The sequence below is a fragment of the Myotis nattereri genome (assembly GCF_964212035.1).
Source record: "Myotis nattereri genome assembly, chromosome: 5".
Classification (NCBI taxonomy): Eukaryota; Metazoa; Chordata; class Mammalia; order Chiroptera; family Vespertilionidae; genus Myotis; species Myotis nattereri.
The window spans coordinates 88,474,383-88,492,968 of NC_138080.1; the positions used below are offsets into that span (position 1 = coordinate 88,474,383).

Here is an 18,586-nt window from a genome sequence, read left to right on the forward strand (position 1 = left end):
GCCCCCAAAGCACAAGGAGAGATCATTTTCTGCCAGAGATATGAACTGGTTCCCCATCTCTGCCCCGGTTTTTTACAGTACCTCCTCTCTCTCTCTCTCTCTCTCTCTCTCTCTCTCTCTCTCTCTCTCTCTCTTTCTCTCTCTCTCTCTCTCTCTGGCATTTCTCTAACTGTATTGTGCTTATTCATTTTCTTTTCCACTGCTACAACTACTCCTATTCCTATTAACACACCACCCATTATTGAGGGTGCACTATGTGTCCGGGAATGTATTCTATATTTTATCTAATTCCTAGAACAACTCTGCAAGGGAGTTGTCACCATCCACATTTTCAATATGAGAATACTAAGGCCGAGAGAATTTAATCCACTTGTCCGACATCATATAGCCAGGATATGGTAAAGCTGACACTTAAACCTCCATGTGCCAAAGCCCATGTCCTTATCATATTAGTAAATGGGCAACACTACACAAGGGCATTGCTACCCACAACAGGAAGGAGAATATGCAGTGCCCTATAAGCTCTGTGAGCTGAGGACACAGAAAAATACATGTTTAAAGATGAGCTTGACAGATAAGATAATAACTAAGAAGCTACTGCAGCAATCCAGAAATAGCATGGGAGGAAAATAAAGAGAAGGAAGATAGATCTGAAAGATATTTATGAAAATACAGCTATGATTTGTCATCCAGCTGGTCACAGAGATAAGTAAAAGTTGACCTCAAGGAATTGCATTTAAATGATTCACAAATGCATCTTTGATGTAAAAAGTAGAAGAGGACATTAGTTTACGATGGAAATTTCCACTTTGAGCACCTTGGGTTTGAGAAAACAGAAAGATGCTTAAGGTAAAATGTTGAACAGGCTGTTCAACAGAGCCCAGAGGACCCAAGAGCCCTGCATGGGACAAGATTGCAGTAGAGAGCAGAGCGGAAGTGCAGGTGAAGCCAGAGGACAGGTGAGCTCTCTGAAGGAAAGAGGGGAGACACCCAGGACTAGAAGGCTGAGGGTCTAACCTTGAAGGACACTCAGCTATGTAGCAGAAAGTAAAACACAACTCCCCATGTCTGGGAAGGCACCCACAATTGCCATGTGGAACTTGCACTTGAAAAGTAAAACAATAATGGTATAAAACTTGTGGCTAACACTTACTGAATGTTTACTAGGTGCCATGCACTAGCTTATGTTCCTTGTGTGCACTCAGTAATTTATTATTCATAAACTCCAAGGAACATACTATTATTAACACAGTTTTATTGATGAAAAGATAAAACTCAGAGGATTTAAGTAACTTCCCCAAAATCACAATTCATAACTCGTCAACCTGGGAGTGAATCCAGGTAGTCAAGCACTAGCACCCCAAAGTCATTTCAAACAACCACATTCACGTGTCAAAGCGTTTCACGCTCAGTTAAACATGCATGAACAGCTACTTTGGGCCTGTAAGGAGAACACAAGAATGGATGAGATTAAGGCTGACTCTCAAAGAGCTGACAGTCTAGGGCAGTGGTTCTCAATCTTCTGGCCCTTTAAATACAGTTCCTCATGTTGTGACCCAACCATAAAATTATTTTCGTTGCTACTTCATAACTGTAATGTTGCTACTGTTATGAATCGTAATGTAAATATCTGATATGCAGGATGGTCTTAGGCGACTCCTGTGAAAGGGTCGTTCGACCGCCAAAGGGGTCGCGACCCACAGGTGGAGAACCGCTGGTCTAGGGTGAGACAGACAAATAAATCAATTATTAAAACAAGTAATAACTGCTGTGTTTATATTTAACGTTCTATGGGAGCTCAGAGGAAGAAACAATAACTCTCCTTTGGGAATGAAGCCTGGCTAGTTGGTGGAGAAGGTGACACCTCTTATCTGAGTATAGAAGAAGGGTGTATATTCACCTGGAAAAAGAAAGGAACTCAAGACACAGGTAGCAACATGGAGTTATGAGGAAACGCATCGTACCCAGGAGATGATAGCAGATCACCTCACTGGGAGGTGAGATAGGAAAGACAGACTGAGGACACCTTGGGAAAAGCACTGAGAGACAAGCTAAGGATTTAGCCTATTGTTGATAATGTGTCACTAAAAACCCCCTCTGAGGCTTTGCACATGCTGTTTTCTGAAACTGTCGCTCCTCATAACTCACCTACTGACATCTACATTGTCCACAGCTTCAGTATCACTTCTCCCGAGAGCCTTCCCTGCATTGGAGGCCACGTGCTCCAAAAGCTCCTTGGACTTCCTCTCATTCTACTGTATTTCATTGACCATCCCCCCCCCCAATTTTACTGTAATTACCTATCAGTGGTCTGCATTCTCCACCAGACTAAAATCCCTGCGATTCACAGCTTTCTTCTGATTCCTCACCACTGCATTTCCAGGGCTCTGCTCAGCTCCTGGCAATTAGTAGGCACTCAATAAATATTTGATGAAATAAATATAAAAATAAGATTCATATCCTTTGGCATGAACTTCAACTTGACAAATATTACTGTCGTGTACAAAGCATGAACCAACCCTCAAGGAGTAGATGAGAGGGCGAAATGTATAATATGCTTTCTTTGCAGAGATGCATTTCAGCCCTGTTGGGGAAACAAATGTAATTGTGTGACACAAGTTCATAATGATGGACACTTTTCATTTATACAAAATTGAGTCGTGCTCCAGGGAAATCATGAGAAATGCAGAGACACTTAATTCCAGCACAGTATAAAATATGCAGCCTTTGAGTCAGAATTGTATGTTTTACAAGTAAACCTATTTTCAAAGAAAATCTGTGACTGAGGAGGATTTTTGCAGTTAAAACACATCAAGTTCCCAGGCTGCCAAGGGGAAGGATGATAATTCAGTTAGACATATCAAAGAGAAAATCTTGCAATGCTGTAGGGAATGCTATCTTCAATGAAGTGAAATAGATTTTTTAAAGGGAGTTGCATTTGATGCCAAATATAGGACAAGTACACCAGAGAAAGGGGACCAGAATGGTCAAGTCTGAAGAATCTGGCATATGAAGCAAGTGGAAGGACCTACTGATGTTTAAACCAATATAAACAAGACTTGGGGGTGATACATGTCTGTCTTGTTGTGGAGGCTTCATAAAGATATTTGTAGGTCCTTTGGCCAACCTAAGAGAAGTTGATGTCTGTTGTTCTTGCCTGTCCAACAACCTCACTGCTATTCTCCAGTGCCATATGTTGTGGTAAAGCCCACAGACATGGGTCCTCATCTCTACCCAGCAACCAGCTGTGTTATCCCCACACCACAATGATTGGTTAAGGGAAGAGTGTGTGACTCAAGCAAAGCCAACCAAAGTTCTTCCATGAGAAACGGCATTTCGGTTCTCCTCCTGTGGACTCAGACTTAAGGATGCTTTAAGACTCACATTGCCGGAGGCTATTTTTCTGAACTCAGCGTGAAAAGGAATCCAACAGGAAAACAGGACAGAAACAAATAAGGACTATATAAAGACAGAAACAGATGTAGAGACAGGGAGGAACCACAGACAGAAAGAGAAGGAAAGGCAGAAATAAAGAGGAGAGGGAGGCTGAGACAGAGGGCGAGAGCTAGGCTGCATGGCATTGTTCAGATCCTCCAGAGAGCCATGTCTGAAGCCAGACTTTTGAGATAATTGAGCCAATCAATTTATGTTACGTCCCATGGTGCTGAAAAAAGACCCTACTTATCATCTGGTAAGCAAGTTGGTAAGAACTCTATAGTCAAGCATTTCATTTGGGTTCATACAGGGAAAGCCCTCTTCAAAGGCTAATTTAAAACATAAGTGCATTTGGGTAAGCTAAAAATATATTCATATAACAAATCTGCTTAATGGATATAAAATAATTGGAATTTAGAGGGAGCGATACTTAACAGTAGTTACCTCTTGGGGGTATAGCTGTAAAGGTAGGGAAGAAATTGGGGACACTTTTGTGTATCACTTGTGAAATGATGACATGTTTATAATGTTCAGGTAGTATGTGTTTTGTTTTTTTTCAACTATGGTGATTAGAAAAGAGATTGTTGAAACAGATCAACACAAGGTTGTGGAGATGGCTGTGAATGTTGGAGGGAGGAAGAATCTGCTAACGGGAGAGTGGAGGCTCCCAAGGGGAAGAATCTAGGGCATTCTGTGAAAAAGCAGAGAGATGCACTGGCTGAAGGTTTCTATATTCCAGTGGAGCTCTGACTTCAAAGGGAACTCCTAACACTGAACTCAGAACGTTTTCGGACAGTTGAGGAATGTGCTGGCCCAGGAGTACTTTCAGATAAAGGTTCCGGTGGGTACTCTTGCATTCCAGAAGTGTTAACTTCTAGCAAAGGGAAAAACGGAAGCTTAAAACATATTATTTCCAAAATCTGTAAAAGTGAAGTTTTCCAATACCAATCCAATTGACCATCCAGTCTAGCCAGCTCCACCCACAGTAGCACCTATATAACCATCATTGATGGTCTGGTGTACTCCCCCCACTCACCCATGCATACCCAGATACAAACATCTATATATTTAGTTTAGAAAAGTGGAATTATTATAAACAATAAAGTCTGAAACTTGCTTTTTTTTCTTCATATAACTCACCAGGGATATCTTTCTAAGACAATACCCAAAGCTATTCCTCATTATTTTTAATGGTGGTGTTATAGTATTCCACTTTTAAAACCAGTGCTCTGTTATAGATACTTGGTTGGTTTTCATTCACCACAGAAACTTAGATTTAAAATAATCAATGGTACTTTATGCTTTGATGCAGTTCTGACCTCTCATGACCTATATTATAGGATGCATGGATTTTAATTATGCTTTGTAAATTATTTTTAATGAGGCAATAAGCTTTCATTAATAGGATTCAATTCTCACCCAGCCGGTGTGGCTGTGGTTGAGCATCAACCTATGAACCAGGAGGTCATAGTTTGATTCCTGGTCAGGGCACATGCCAAAGGTGCAGGCTTGATCCCCAGTGTGGGGCATGTAGAAGGCAGCCAATGAATGATTCTCCCTCATCACTGATGCTTCTATCTCCCTCTCCCTTCTTCTCTGAAATCAATAAAAAAAATAAATAAAAATAAGAAATAAAAATGTAGGATTCAATTCTCAAAGCACCTGGAAGCACAGTGGATAGAGAATGAGAGTTGGGGAAATGTATTTAATATTGTTTTGCTTTGATCTAGGGGTCTGCCATCTGGGTGAAATTGGGATTCATAGTGAGTGTTCTTGCTCGAGAGCCACTACCCTTTCTGAGTCATCCCTGCAGATTCTCAGCAGCTCTAGAGAGCACAAGCATCATGCCAGGAGTCACATGACCAGCGATGACATTGCACCTCACTGAGACACTCACTCTGTGCTCTGCCCCAGCCTAGCCAAGCCCAACTGTCATGGGAGGGACACAGCAACAGCAGAAGCCAGATGATAAACAAAATCATACTCTTCCAGGCTAACCTGTTGCCCTGTGATGTCCAGAACCAACCTTCCAGCCCAAAGAAAATATCACTCTTGGAACAGGGAGACACCTGGCCCGTGTCCCAGGCTCCCAGAGGAAAACCAAACCATCTGATTCCATTTTACTTACGGAGTTGGGTTTCTGATGTATACTATCAGAGAAGGAAATGAAATTATTGGCAGCATTCTTCTCAAAGAGAATGTGCTGTGCACTCCGGTTGTTCAATAGTGTTTACGAAACACCTTAATCGGTATTGATGTGATTATTGCTTAACTGTCAACCTCCCCGAGTAAAAGGTAAGTTCCCTGAGGGCAGGGGCCTTATCATTATTCATATGCATGTGTTTTCTCTCACTGATGGAGACAGAGATATTTAAGAAAAAAATTTTTTTTTATTATAATTGTGGTTTTAATCATAATTGCCCTTAGTTCTCAAAGGAGAATGTGTTTTGTGGGGTCAGAGAGGCCTTCTGCAATCAAGAGAGGACTGAGCTAAAATCTGAAAGGCATGCAGGAGAGGAGGGGGCAAAGGAACTTTCCAGGCAGAGGGAGGAGCCAAGGTCTTGTGATGGCTGAGCATGGAGCACTGGACAGAGAGAAAGGCCAAGATAAGAGAAATAAGGTTGCCTTGATCCCTCAGCTTTGCCTTGTCCAAGTTCCTATAACACTTCCGGCCTCACTGTTCATTTGAGTAATGATTACATGCAGGATACCCTGGAGGATTTCCATATATTGTCTAGTTCCTTACATTTTATTATTTCTAGTGTGAACTTTCATCCAGTATATACTGATTGCCTTAAAAAGTCTTTCATGTACTTAAGTCAGACTGTTACAAAAAAGCTAATTCAGATAAATTTCAAACTATGGCACAGCATGGGTCTGGCTTTCAACCAACAATTCAGCTTTATCAGTGTCATCATGCCTAGTTATAGAGTGGAATCTCATTATACATACATTTAACTTAAGCACATTCAACTCTAAGTTCTTGGCAGAGAGAGGGAGAGAGACAATGTATATAACGTAGGCCATTATACCTCCCATTCCAATCAAGGAGCACCTGTCCCACGGATAGGATATGAATCTGCTGCCCGCCCACCCCACCCCACCCTGCTGGGTTCAGTCCCTAAGGCTTTTCCCAGTGTGACTAATTCTCTGGGAACACTCTGATTTTAGTGTTGAAAGGCACATATTTTAGATAAACCATAACCTCCAATTTTAGTCAACTACTTTTCCTTTTTCTCAGTGCAAGAAACAGACACCTAACCCAGGACTGGAGGAAACCCTGGCCTGCTGGACTACTCAAGAGGCAGTGAGAGACTGACCCTGGTAATTCTGATCACATGATTTACACACCACTTTCTTTTGAGAACGAACCCCTAAGACATGGCTACAGTGATGGCTGCACATGTTCGTGTGATCCTCTGACTTTTAAATTGCATTCTTCCTTAACTGTTAAACACCCATGAGCAGGAATCAGAAAATCAAAAGTACTGGTACAACTAACATACCTACATCTCCACAAACGAGGCAAAGATGGAGATCATTAGGCCTTCTGAAGTCAAATGTGAAGAAAAAGAACAAGATTATGCAACCGAATGAAATGCTAGCCTTGGGTCCCGAAAGCAAACAATTATTGGGGATTTTATTATCATCTTTAACTTTCTGGAAAACAGTCTTTACAGTCGCAGACGTATACCTACAATTATGATACTGACACATTTTCAGGAGAAGGTAATGTTCAAACACAGAGCACTACCCTTCTGAACCACCCCTGCAGCCTATTGGGCAAATGTGTTAATTCTTGCCACTCAGCTCCCTCAGCACTTCGATCATGCCACCTGTACACAAGTGAGAGCTCTCCGGTGACCTTGAGCGCTGGTACCTGTCTCTACCTGGATGGTAAGCTCCTTGCAGGGACGGTGTAGGCCTTCCTAATCTCTGTGTCCACAGAGCCTCAGAGAATGCCCTCTGCAAAGACTGAGAAGTGAATGGGTAAGTGAATAACCAGATTTACTCCCTAAGATTCATTTCTAATGAATCAGGGAAGAAAGAAAGACATATCCAACAGTCATCAGGCTGTTGTCTCCAGTCCAGAGCTCCGCAGTGCACGCCGATCTGTCCTTACCTGTCCAGAGAAATGCAGCACAGGTGAAAAATTGATGCCGTGGTGAGCAGGACGTCTAGAGAAGTCCGGACGAGGCAAAACATCTCCCCGTAAATCCAGATGTCCTGAACCAGCTCAATGGCACCGAAGGGCATCACCAGCACAGAGACCAGCAGATCCGCAAAGGCAAGAGAGACAATGAAATAGTTGGTTTTTATTTTCCTGTGAGTGAAAAAGTATAAGGACGAGGCGGGGGGAGGGGGCCAGAGGAAGGGGGTTAGGGAGAAAGGAGTGAGAGAGAGAAAAGCAGAGGTAAGGAAAGAAAAGAAAGGAGAAAAGGAAGGAGGGAGGAAAAAGAAAAAAAAAGTCAAACGTGTAACGTATCTTGTGAGGTTGTTTCTCTCTGCAATGTGGCTGGGGAAACCCTGTGTGATCGGCCACTTCTGAATTCTCCAGATTCCTCTCGCACCCAGAGCCCTCCCTTTCTCTCCCCTCTGGCCACACGGCCTGATTAGAGTCCCTGTGGGGGAGCTCCTCCCAAGGGCCTTTGTACAGGGTGCTCTCTCCCTACTATGGGCTTAACTACCCCCCACCAGTCTTGCAGGCCTTGGTTTGATCATTCTCAGGGAAACTCCCAAGGTGCCCCGCTCACAAACGGTGTCGAATTCCACTACTTTCTCCTCTCGCACTGACTCGCATGTGCCTCTCATTTGTGAGACCTACCAGAAGTGTGCTTTTATATCTGTTGCATCACTAATGCATGTCTTGCTTAGAGAGGAAGGCAGTAGGCAAGACAGGACTATATCCTTTATCCCTTTTATGGTTGTCTGGTGGCTCTTCATCCAGGCTGCATGCTAGAATCACCCAGTGGATTTTCATAAATATTGATGCCCAGGTACCACCCCAGATCAATTAGTTCAGGGATTTGGAGTGATTAATACCCCCATGCACACCCAGGGTTGCCAGATAAAACACAGGATACCCAGTTAAATTTGCATTCCAGGTTAACAATGAATAATTGTTTAGTATAAGTATGTCCCACATATTGTCTAGTATAAGTATGTCCCACATATTGTGTGGGATACTTATACCACATTGTAGCAATTTTCAAAAGGTCTTCAGGTGATCTTAATGCAGCCGTGGGCAAACTACGGCCCGTGGGCCGGATCCGGCCCGTTTGAAATGAATAAAACTAAAAAAAAAAAAAAAAAGACCGTACCCTTTTATGTAATGATGTTTACTTTGAATTTATATTAGTTCACACAAACACGCCATCCATGCTTTTGTTCCGCCCCCCCACCCCCACCCCCGGTCCAGTTTAAGAACCCATTGTGGCCCTCGAGTCAAAAAGTTTGCCCACCCCTGTCTTAATGGCAGCCAGGGTTCAGACTGATGAAGTGGAAAGAGAAGACCTGGGTTTAAATCCTAGACGAGTCACTATCAGCCATGCCTTCTCTGAACCAACTGATAAAGTGGGGAGGATAGATTAGATGTGCTCTCAACATATGTACATACAGTGATCACAGACTTAAAAAAAAAAAACCCAACAAAATTAAACATAGGAATAAAGACCGGATGGAAATGCACTTAAGTGTTTACACTGGTCATGTTTGAGTTGGGGGACGATGTATGATCCTTTTCCCTTCTTCTATTTCCAAACATCGCCCCCATGTATTTTTTTCCTTTTGTAAGTACAAATTATAATGGAAATAATAAGTGCAGACCCTGACTCTCTAGGGAGAGCCCAGACCACCACCCAGGCTTCCTGCCTCATGAGGCTTCCTCATGCTACTCACCTGAGCTGCCGGTCCCTGCACACGGCCACCATCACCAGAAGGTTCCCCAAGATGGCCATCAGGATAACCGTGGAGAGAAACGTGAGCAGCACGACCTTCTCCACTGACCGGAAACCCTCCTTGGAACTGGAAGACAGACCGACAGACACACATACACACAAAGATTGAAGGAAACCCTGACACACAGGCAAGAAAATGAATCTTCTCCTCATTCATCTTCAGGAAGGGAACTGCACCATAAGCAGCTGCAACACAGAATAATTATGCACCTATTATATGCCATTATCTGCACTTGTCACTTTATGTGATATCTTATTGAACCCTACAAAACAGGGAGGAGGAGGCTCAGACTTGAATGAACTACCCTGAGACTGCACAGTTCTTCTCCATCAGAGAGCTCGTGGCTTTCCTTCAGGGCACTTCCTCAGTTTATGCTGAGAAATGTATTTGGGCGATTCCTGTTTTATGCACCTACCCACCTAGTAAGCTCCATGAAGCAGGTGCCTCATATGGTTCATCCATTGATAAATTCAACCCCAATGTGTTATTCACATTTCTTGAGTGAAGGAAAGATGGTGTTGAATGGATGAATGACAGTAACTGGAACCAGGTCTGCATGAATACAGAGACCACCTGTTGTCAGGCCCCAGCCCGGCCCATGCAGAAGCTGCTGTGCACAGGCAGGCTGTCTCAGGCACAGGTCTTGGCCTGAAGATTGTTCTTATGTAGCTGACCTGAAAAAATTGGTCTCAGATTCTGTGAAGTCCATTGGAAAGACAGCAGCTGATCACTAAATGTAAGAACTCATTTCACTGCCCTAAACCACGTTTCTTTTGTTGCCCAACACAACAGTTCAAATTTGTGTGTTCTTGTCAATTTTGGCATCTGATATGATTCTATCAACTCTGCTGTCCTGGTACGAATCGTTTTGTTTTATTAACTTGGAAGTGAGTGTTCCCGTCAATAAAAGCATAATGTTTGCAAATTATTAAGAAGCTTCAGAAAAAAAGTTTTATTTCTATTAGAGCAATAAAAATGGTTTTTAATGTATCTTTTTTTATTGATTCTTTTTTACAGAGAGGAAGGGAGAGGGATAGAGAGTTAGAAACATCGATGAGAGAGAAACATCGATCACCTGCCTCCTGCACACACCCCACTGGGGATGTGCCCGCAACCAAGGCACATGCCCTTGACCGGAATGGGACCCTTGAGTCCGCAGGCTGAGGCTCCATCCACTGAACCAAACCGGTTAGGGCAATAAAAATGGTTTTTAAATGAAGTTTCCAAGGACCTTAAAATTCTCAGGCCCAAACCCCACATATCAATACAAGAAACTGAGGCCTGGAGAGAGGAGCTAAGTTGTCAGAGCATTTCAGTGGCTGGTCTGGAAGGGGCTGCTTGCCCTGTGAGCCGCCCCACCCCCCCCCCCCCGGAACCACAGAGTCTCCAGAATCAAGAGATATCTGTCTTGACTGAACTCCTTTGACTGAAAACCAAGATAGCCCAAATGGCAGCAGCCCAAGTCCTGGCTCTGATGTTGTCCAAGACTGGCCTGGCACGAAAGACAAGATGCTGATTAGGAAAAGGCAGCACTGTCACAGCGGCTGAGACCCAGAGCATCCCTCCACTCTACTGACAAGTGTTTTTCTTAACTGATTGGCTGACTGACTGATGGATGAATTGATGACTGTATGCCTAGGGTTCGGATGAAAAGCAATTCTAGGTATATTCATCTAAATCACTCTTCTACATCTAAATTCCAGCTATCAACAGTACAAATACTGGACAGGGAAGATTTTATTCAATGAGGAAAATGACCTTAACAGGGTGATGTGGCTACCCAAAATTAATCTTACCTTAGGCCAGCGGTTCTCAACCTGTGGGTCGCGACCCCTTTTGGGGGTCGAACGACCCTTTCATAGGGGTCACCTAAGACCATCGGAAAACACATATATAATTACATATTGTTTTTGTGATTAATCACTGTGCTTTATGTTCAATTTGTAACAATGAAATTGGGGGTCACCACAACATGAGGAACTGTATTAAAGGGTTGTGGCATTAGGAAGGTTGAGAACCACTGCCTTAGGCCATGTTAGCTGAGGTCAAGTGTCTAATAAAAGAGGTGATAGTGGGGGTTTTTTCCTTGTCCTTCTCAGAGGCTCCTACTCAGAGCCCCTCTGAGACTTGTTGCCTCTCCAGGCCTCTGTACTAGCTGTACCTTCCACGGGGATGCTTCTTCCCTGTCTTCCAGGTCTCAGAGTAAAGTTAACCCCCACTTAATGCGACACAGCCAGTATTTTCCCTTTTCTTTATAGCAGTTACTGTTACCTGAAATGACTTCTGCTACTGATGCTTGTCTGTGCCCCACCCCCACAGATTCACCTCACTTCTCTGTTCCAGCACCATTTCCAGTGCCAGGCACAGTCTACTCTACAGTGTGTAGTGTATAGGTGTGTGTAGTACATCGGAAGTGCTCCGTTATTTGCTTATTGAGTGAGAGAAAGGCATATTGTATTCGTAATGATGAGGTTTATCCTTCAATGTCTTTGATAACGGATGGAAGGTACAGAGAAGATTTTCCCTAGAGAAGCCCCAGTAGGAGACACAAAAGCTATTTTTAACACCTGAAGGGCTGTCATTTGAAATAAGAGATCTGTACATGCACTCATTCAACAATCCTTTCTCAGCACCTTCTCTGCACTAGGCATTGTTGTGGGCCCGAGGGAAGCAGAAATGAGCAAAACAGAGAGCAGGCAATGGTAGGTTAAAAGAATGTATGTAGAATGTCAGCTGGCAATACACACTACAGCAAAACATGTAGAAGGGACAGCAGGGCAGGCCTGCCAGAGAGCGCAGTGCTTTTAATAGGGGCCGTCAGAGAAGGCTCCGTGATAGGTCTGTTGCACTTTATGCCCTGCAGGCTGTGTAAGGAAGTGAGATGAGTGAGCAGCAGGCTTTGAATTGAGTAGGTTCTCAGCTTTGGCTACATATTGAAATGATCCGAGGAGCCTCAGGAACATGAATGTTAGGGCTGATTTAATCAGTCTGGGTTGCTGCCTAAGTATTGGACTTTTTTCAAGTTCCTAAGGGATTCTGTTGTGCAACCAAGGTTGACAATCCCTGCTGGAGGAAGGCGAGATTTAGAAATGGCTAATGAGAACTTTCTAACAACTACGGGTGATCTGCAAGAGCTTCCTGCTGCTGCGTTGAGCTCCAGCTTAGGAAGTGCTTCAGAATGACTAGATGTCCATGTGCTACCACTTCACACCCATTAGGGTGGCTATTACAAAAACAAAACAAGAGTGAAAAATTACAAGTGTCGTGAGAATGTGGGGAGACTGGAACCTTTGGGGATTGCTGGTAGTGATGTAAAATGGTGCAGCTGCTGTGGAAAACAGTTCGGTGGTTTCTCAAAAGGCTAAATATAGAATGACCGTATGACCCAGCACTTCCAGTCCTAAGTATATACTCCAAAGAACTGAAAGCAGGGACATGAATAGATACATATACACCAATGTTCATGGAAGCATTATTCACAATAGTCAAAAGGTGGAAACAACCCAAGTGTCCATCAAGAGATAAACAGATCAACAGAATGTGGTATACATACACTATGGAATTTTACTCAGTCACAAATTTCTGATACATGCTATAACATGGATTAAACCTTAAAAATACTGTGCTAAGTGAAATAAACCCAACACAAAAAGACAAATATTGTATGATTCCACATATATGAAGAGTCTACAATAGGTAAATTCATAGAATAAGTAGACTCATGGTTACCGGGGCTAGCGGAAGGGAGGAGGAAATGGGGAATTACTTAAGTCCAGAGTTTCTGTTTGGGGCAATGAAAAAAATTCTGGAAATGGATACTGGTGGTGGTTGCACACCATTGTGAATGTTCTTACTGTCACTGAAGTACATTTATATGGGCTACTTTATGTATTAATTATACATTTTATATTATGTATAATTTATCACAATAAAAAAAAGAATACCTGGATGGCCATATATCAGGATATTATATAGGGCTCCTATATTGGAGGCAAGTGAGATTGACTGATTGTAGTTCTCTCTCTTGTCTATGGACAATGGTCTGAACATGTCCATCCACAAGAGCCTCAGTATTAGAACCATCTCCCCTGCACTGCCTCTCCTCTTGTAGGAGAGAAAAAGCAGATTCGGGGTTTATGGTGAACATTTCTGGCTCCAGTGAAGGTATATTTCAAGCCAAATGAGAATGTCAGGGTCAGAGAACCCCAAGTTCAATGTTATGGTTCATTTGTGGCATGCCAATTAGGAGCTAGAAATAGCTAGACTTTAAACTGTGAGTGACAAGCACAATTTAACCACAGAAGGAGCGTTTTTAATTAGACAGAACTGTCCATTGAACCAAATGTTAAGTCCAGTAATGATGATTAAAATAAATTAGGAACCACTTTTGCTAAATCTATGTTAGGCCCTTGGGTTACCATTGACATCCTCCAAGAATACTGTCAACCACTACTAGACAGCTCCCATCTGACCAAAGAGCCATGTCTGCTCCACTAACTAGGATCTTTGACAGTTAGTCTTATGGGAAATTTTACTTTTTCTTCTTCTTCTTTTTTTTCTTTTTCAGTGATCTCTTGATCCATTAAATAAAGCAACTCCAAAAACTTGCTGGCTCTGTTTTCCATTTTCTCTGTTCTTAATAAAAGAAAATCTACAACAATAATTCTGGGTAAATTTCCACATAGGTTAGTATATGTGAAAGTGAACTGTAAATGACAAAGTACATTATAAATAAATAATCACTGTTATTAATATTAAAAGCCCATACAGGGACAATAGCTAAGGAGGTTTTAGATTATGATTTGTTATATCACTCAGAACCAATACATTTCCTTAGGAGTCAAGAATAATTTTCTTTCCTCCCCCGCCCCCTCCCCCTTCTCCTCCCCCTCCCCTCCCCCTCCCCCTCCTCGCATTGGTCTTGTTCATAAGTTATGTAAACTTTAAAATGTCACTTGCTTTTTCTGAGCTTCCTGAGTTTCTTCATGGGTCAATTGAGGAAATCAGATTAAATGTTTCATTTATCAAATATGTACTGATTGCCAACTATATGTCATGATGTGTGCTAAGCCCTAGCCGGTTTGGCTCTGTGGATAGAGTGCTGGCCTGTGGAATGAAGGGTCCCAGGTTCAATTCTAGTCAAGGGCACATGCCTTGGTTGTGGGCTCGATCCCCAGTTGGGGGCGTGCAGGTGGCAGCCAATCAATGATTCTCTTTCATCATTGATGTTTTTACCTCTCTCTCTCCATTTCCCTTCCTCTCTGAAATCAATAAAAATATATTTCAACAAACAAACAAAAAGATGTGTGCTACGTGCTAGGATGTGACAGCCTTTATGGGCATACTACTAAAGAAACAGATAATAGCAAGTGCACAATTGGAAAAAAAGAAATACAGTTTGTGATCAGTGTATCAAAGTCACCCTCCCAAACTCTACTGTTCAGATGAATGTATTGGGGATACTGGTAAAATGCGGACTCTGATGATTTTGGTCTGGGATGGAGTCTGGAGTTCTGCATTTCTCACAAGGCCCATGAGCCTCAGTGATGCTCGTGCTGCGGGTTCATGAGTCAAGCTGGCGGACTGTGATTATCAGAGGCACTGACATGATGGTGGGATCGAGAACAACTGGGTTAGAGGGAAACTTTAGGTAATCAGGGAGCACTGGCTAAAACACAGATGGCTGGACCCACTCACATTTCAGTACATCTGGGGTGGGACCCCACAGCTTGCACTTCTAACAAGTTCCTAGCTGATGTGGATGCTACTGGTCTGTGGACTTTGAGGATATTGACCTAGAGCATCGCAAAGGATGCCCTTTACCCTAACCCTCATCTCTCCACTGCAAATTACCTTCTTTTGCTCCTAGGTTTGGAACTTCCTGCTTAAAAGTGGGTAGATTTTGACATTGATTTATCAAGCACCTACCATATGGCAAACAATGAAGGAGCTTTTCCATCTTGGCTCATTTCATCTTCGCAATTATCATGCAATGTAATGTCACAGTGCCCCTTTTTTCAGAAGAGATGGGTGCTCAGCATGCTTAGGAGATGCAAGATCCTACAACTATTTAGACCTGCACATTCTTTATATATATATATATATATATATATATATATATATATATATATATATATTATTGATTTTTTTACAGAGAGGAAGGGAGAGGGAGAGGGATAGCGAGTTAGAAACATCGATGAGAGAGAAACATCGATTCAGCTGCCTCTTGCACGCCCCCTACTGGGGGTGTACCCGCAACCCAGGTACATGCCCTTGACCAGAATCGAACCTGGGACCCTTGAGTCCGCAGGCCGAAGCTCTATCCGCTGAGCCAAACCAGCTAGGGCTAGACCTGCACATTCTTACAGATCCAGTGCTTTTCCCACTAAATATTAAACATGCTCATTTGAAATTGAATAAATTTCCATAAAAAAAAACAAAACAAAAAACTAAAGTTTTACTTTTTGTCTAGAAATTTAATATCCAAAATGTTGATGATTGACATCTTAATGTGCCTTGTAAAAATATGCTGGCTACAGAAAATGGTAAGGGAAAAGAATAAATCCTTACGGGATGGAAATAATGCGTTGTGGAGTTGCTGTGCCGTTCTGAAAGAACTCTTTTGATTGGTATTGAATGCTCTGTAGAGGAGAGTGCTCAGGGTGGAGGGCGTGATACACGGCTGATGAAGTCGGGTATTTTTCAAATGTAAACACGTGGAAGGGAATTCTTGTGGCAAGCGCTTAATAGACTTCTCCAGGGCCTCAAAGATCACACATATTGAGCATGAGAAAAACTTCAAAGCCCAAAGAGGATCTGTCTGTATACGGAGTATAATGAAGTTCAAAGCGGCAAGGAACACGAAGGACATCAGCAGGATCAAAGACACTGTTCTCGGAGGCCTTGCCTGAATGTAAAGGCAAGCCAAGCTGCAGCGACAAGCTGAGGTCCACCCGGGAGGATTCTCACCGCCTCACAGCGTGTTAATGACCGGGGCTTCCATTCTTCTTGGAACTCCAGCGCTCAGTGACAGTGCCAGGACACCATACCCTCCAGGTGCGTCTCACGTTAAGAAAATGCAGTCTTTCAAAACGGAAACTGAGCAAACAGTTCCAGAGATAGATTCTTTTCTTTACAATGTATTTTTTCCTTTATATGCAGGTTCAGTGCAGGGTCTCTGGTTCATTTTGCAAACATCCCTTTACCCAAATGGTTCAGCGTGCGGAAATGTTCATCAGATACTGAAAAGGCTTCCTTTGGAATAAGACACGTGGCATGTTTTCAGGATTGGGCTGATCATTTCCTTGAACTTGTTCCTGTGGTTATGAGAAATCCAGCCCAGGGGACAACGTGAACTCCATGGGGCCTCTCCAGTGTGGTCAATCATTTACCCTCAGGCTCAGGGCTCAAGGAAAAGCAGAATTTCCCAGACTCTGACCAACACCTGCTCCCCACTCCCTTGCTATCCGTGGCTGCTGTCTCTGGACCCAGTAGCTAATGGGCTGACGGATACAGCTCGGCATAATTCGCTCCAGTCCTGGCTTGCTCTTGCCAAGTATTATGCTTTCTCTTTTCACCTCTGCTTCTGACCGTGTAAGAATCTTACGCTCAGATGAAAGAAGGAACTGCTAGTGTTGCGGATTGCAGGAGCTGCCAAACATCAGCCAAGGGGCCAAGTCCAGCCTGCTGCCTGCTTTTGTAAATAAAAGTTCACTGGAACACAGTTATATTCAATCCTTTATGAATTTTCTAGGGCTGCTTTTGACTGCAAAGGCATAGCTGAGTCATTACAGCAGAGACGTATGGCCCACAAAAGCTGAAACTGTTTATTTTCCTTTCCTTTACCAAACAAGTTTGATGACCCCTGCTCTTTTGGAAACAGGTAAGTTTGGTCTAAAGAAGACTATGGACTAGAGCAGGGGTGGGCAAACTTTTTGACTCGAGGGCCACAATGGGTTCTTAAACTGGACCGGAGGGCCGGAACAAAAGCATGGATGGAGTGTTTGTGTGAACTAATATAAATTCAAAGTAAACATCATTACATAAAAGGGTACGGTCTTTTTTTTCAATAGTTTTATTCATTTCAAACGGGCCGTAGTTTGCCCACGGCTGGACTAGAGACACGAAGGCCTCGAAGAGCCTACTACAAGGAACCTATTTTTCTCTGGATTTTCTCACCCAGTGGAAAACCGCATCATTCCGGTTGAGCAAGCCAGAAAACAGGCATCTACTCCATTTCTTCCTTCTACTTTATCTAAATCATTATTTATTTTGAGTATCTCTTTTCTTAAAATTAATTTTTTTTTCAAGTACAATTTACAATCAATATTATTTTGATTTAGGTCCAGCTGTACAGCACGGTGGTCAGACAATCAGATACTTTACAAAGTGCTCCCCCTGACATTTCCAGTACCCACCTGGCCCCATCCATAGTTATTACAATATCATTGATTATATTGCCTAGGCTGTACTTCACATCCTCGTGTCTGTTTTGTAACTACCAATCTGTACTTCTCAATCCCTTCACCTTTCAACCCATCCTCCATACCTCTTCCCTGCTGACAACCATCAGTCTGTTCTCTGTATCTGTGAGTCTGTTTCTGTCTGTTCGTTTATATTGTGAGTACCTCAAATCTCTTCACTTCTCTCCAGTCTGCTGTGAATACCCTGATGCAGGCCTTTCTGCTATTTTTGCCGAGATTACTACAGTCATGACTGCCTACCTTGTCTTCGGTTACCAGTCTATTATATAGCTTAATTTAACGTTTCTGAACTCTTGATTTTCTTCACCCCAAACCTGTTTCTGATCAAAATATGCAGCAAATCTAGTTTTTCAGTTGCTTAGGCCAAAAACCTTGGAGCAATTCTTAATAAGTCTCCTCCTCTCATACCTCACGTATATCAACAAACTCTGTTACTTCTAACTAAAAATGTCTCCTCTTCTGACCCTTTCCCAGCTCCTCCACCATTACCATCTTGTTTTAGCTACATCATGCTCTAACTGGGTGATGGCAAAGGCCTCCATGCTTCCATCGTTTTCTTTCTTTTTAAAAAAAAAAAAGGTTTTAAAATAGATTTTTAGAGAGATAGGAAGGGAGAGCGAGAAAAAAAAACCCCACATCGATGTGAGAGCGAAACATCAATCAGCTGCATGCCCCCCTTCCCCCACCCCCCCCACCCCCCCGACTTGGGA

The 18,586-nt window shown here is 42.9% G+C and overlaps 1 protein-coding gene across 6 annotated transcripts in view; it reads right to left on the reverse strand.

Annotated features, from left to right (window-relative positions):
* HTR4 (5-hydroxytryptamine receptor 4) overlaps nucleotides 1-18,586 on the reverse strand; it is a 141,873-nt gene that overhangs the window by 59,876 nt on the left and 63,411 nt on the right. For all 6 annotated transcript variants that reach the window (XM_081091844.1, XM_081091845.1, XM_081091847.1 and 3 more), the window contains exons 3-4: nucleotides 9,334-9,459; nucleotides 7,559-7,759 (exon numbers count right to left, since the gene is read on the reverse strand). In XM_081091844.1, coding sequence (XP_080947970.1) covers nucleotides 7,559-7,759; nucleotides 9,334-9,459 — 327 coding nt within the window. The remainder of the gene's footprint in view (nucleotides 1-7,558; nucleotides 7,760-9,333; nucleotides 9,460-18,586) is intronic.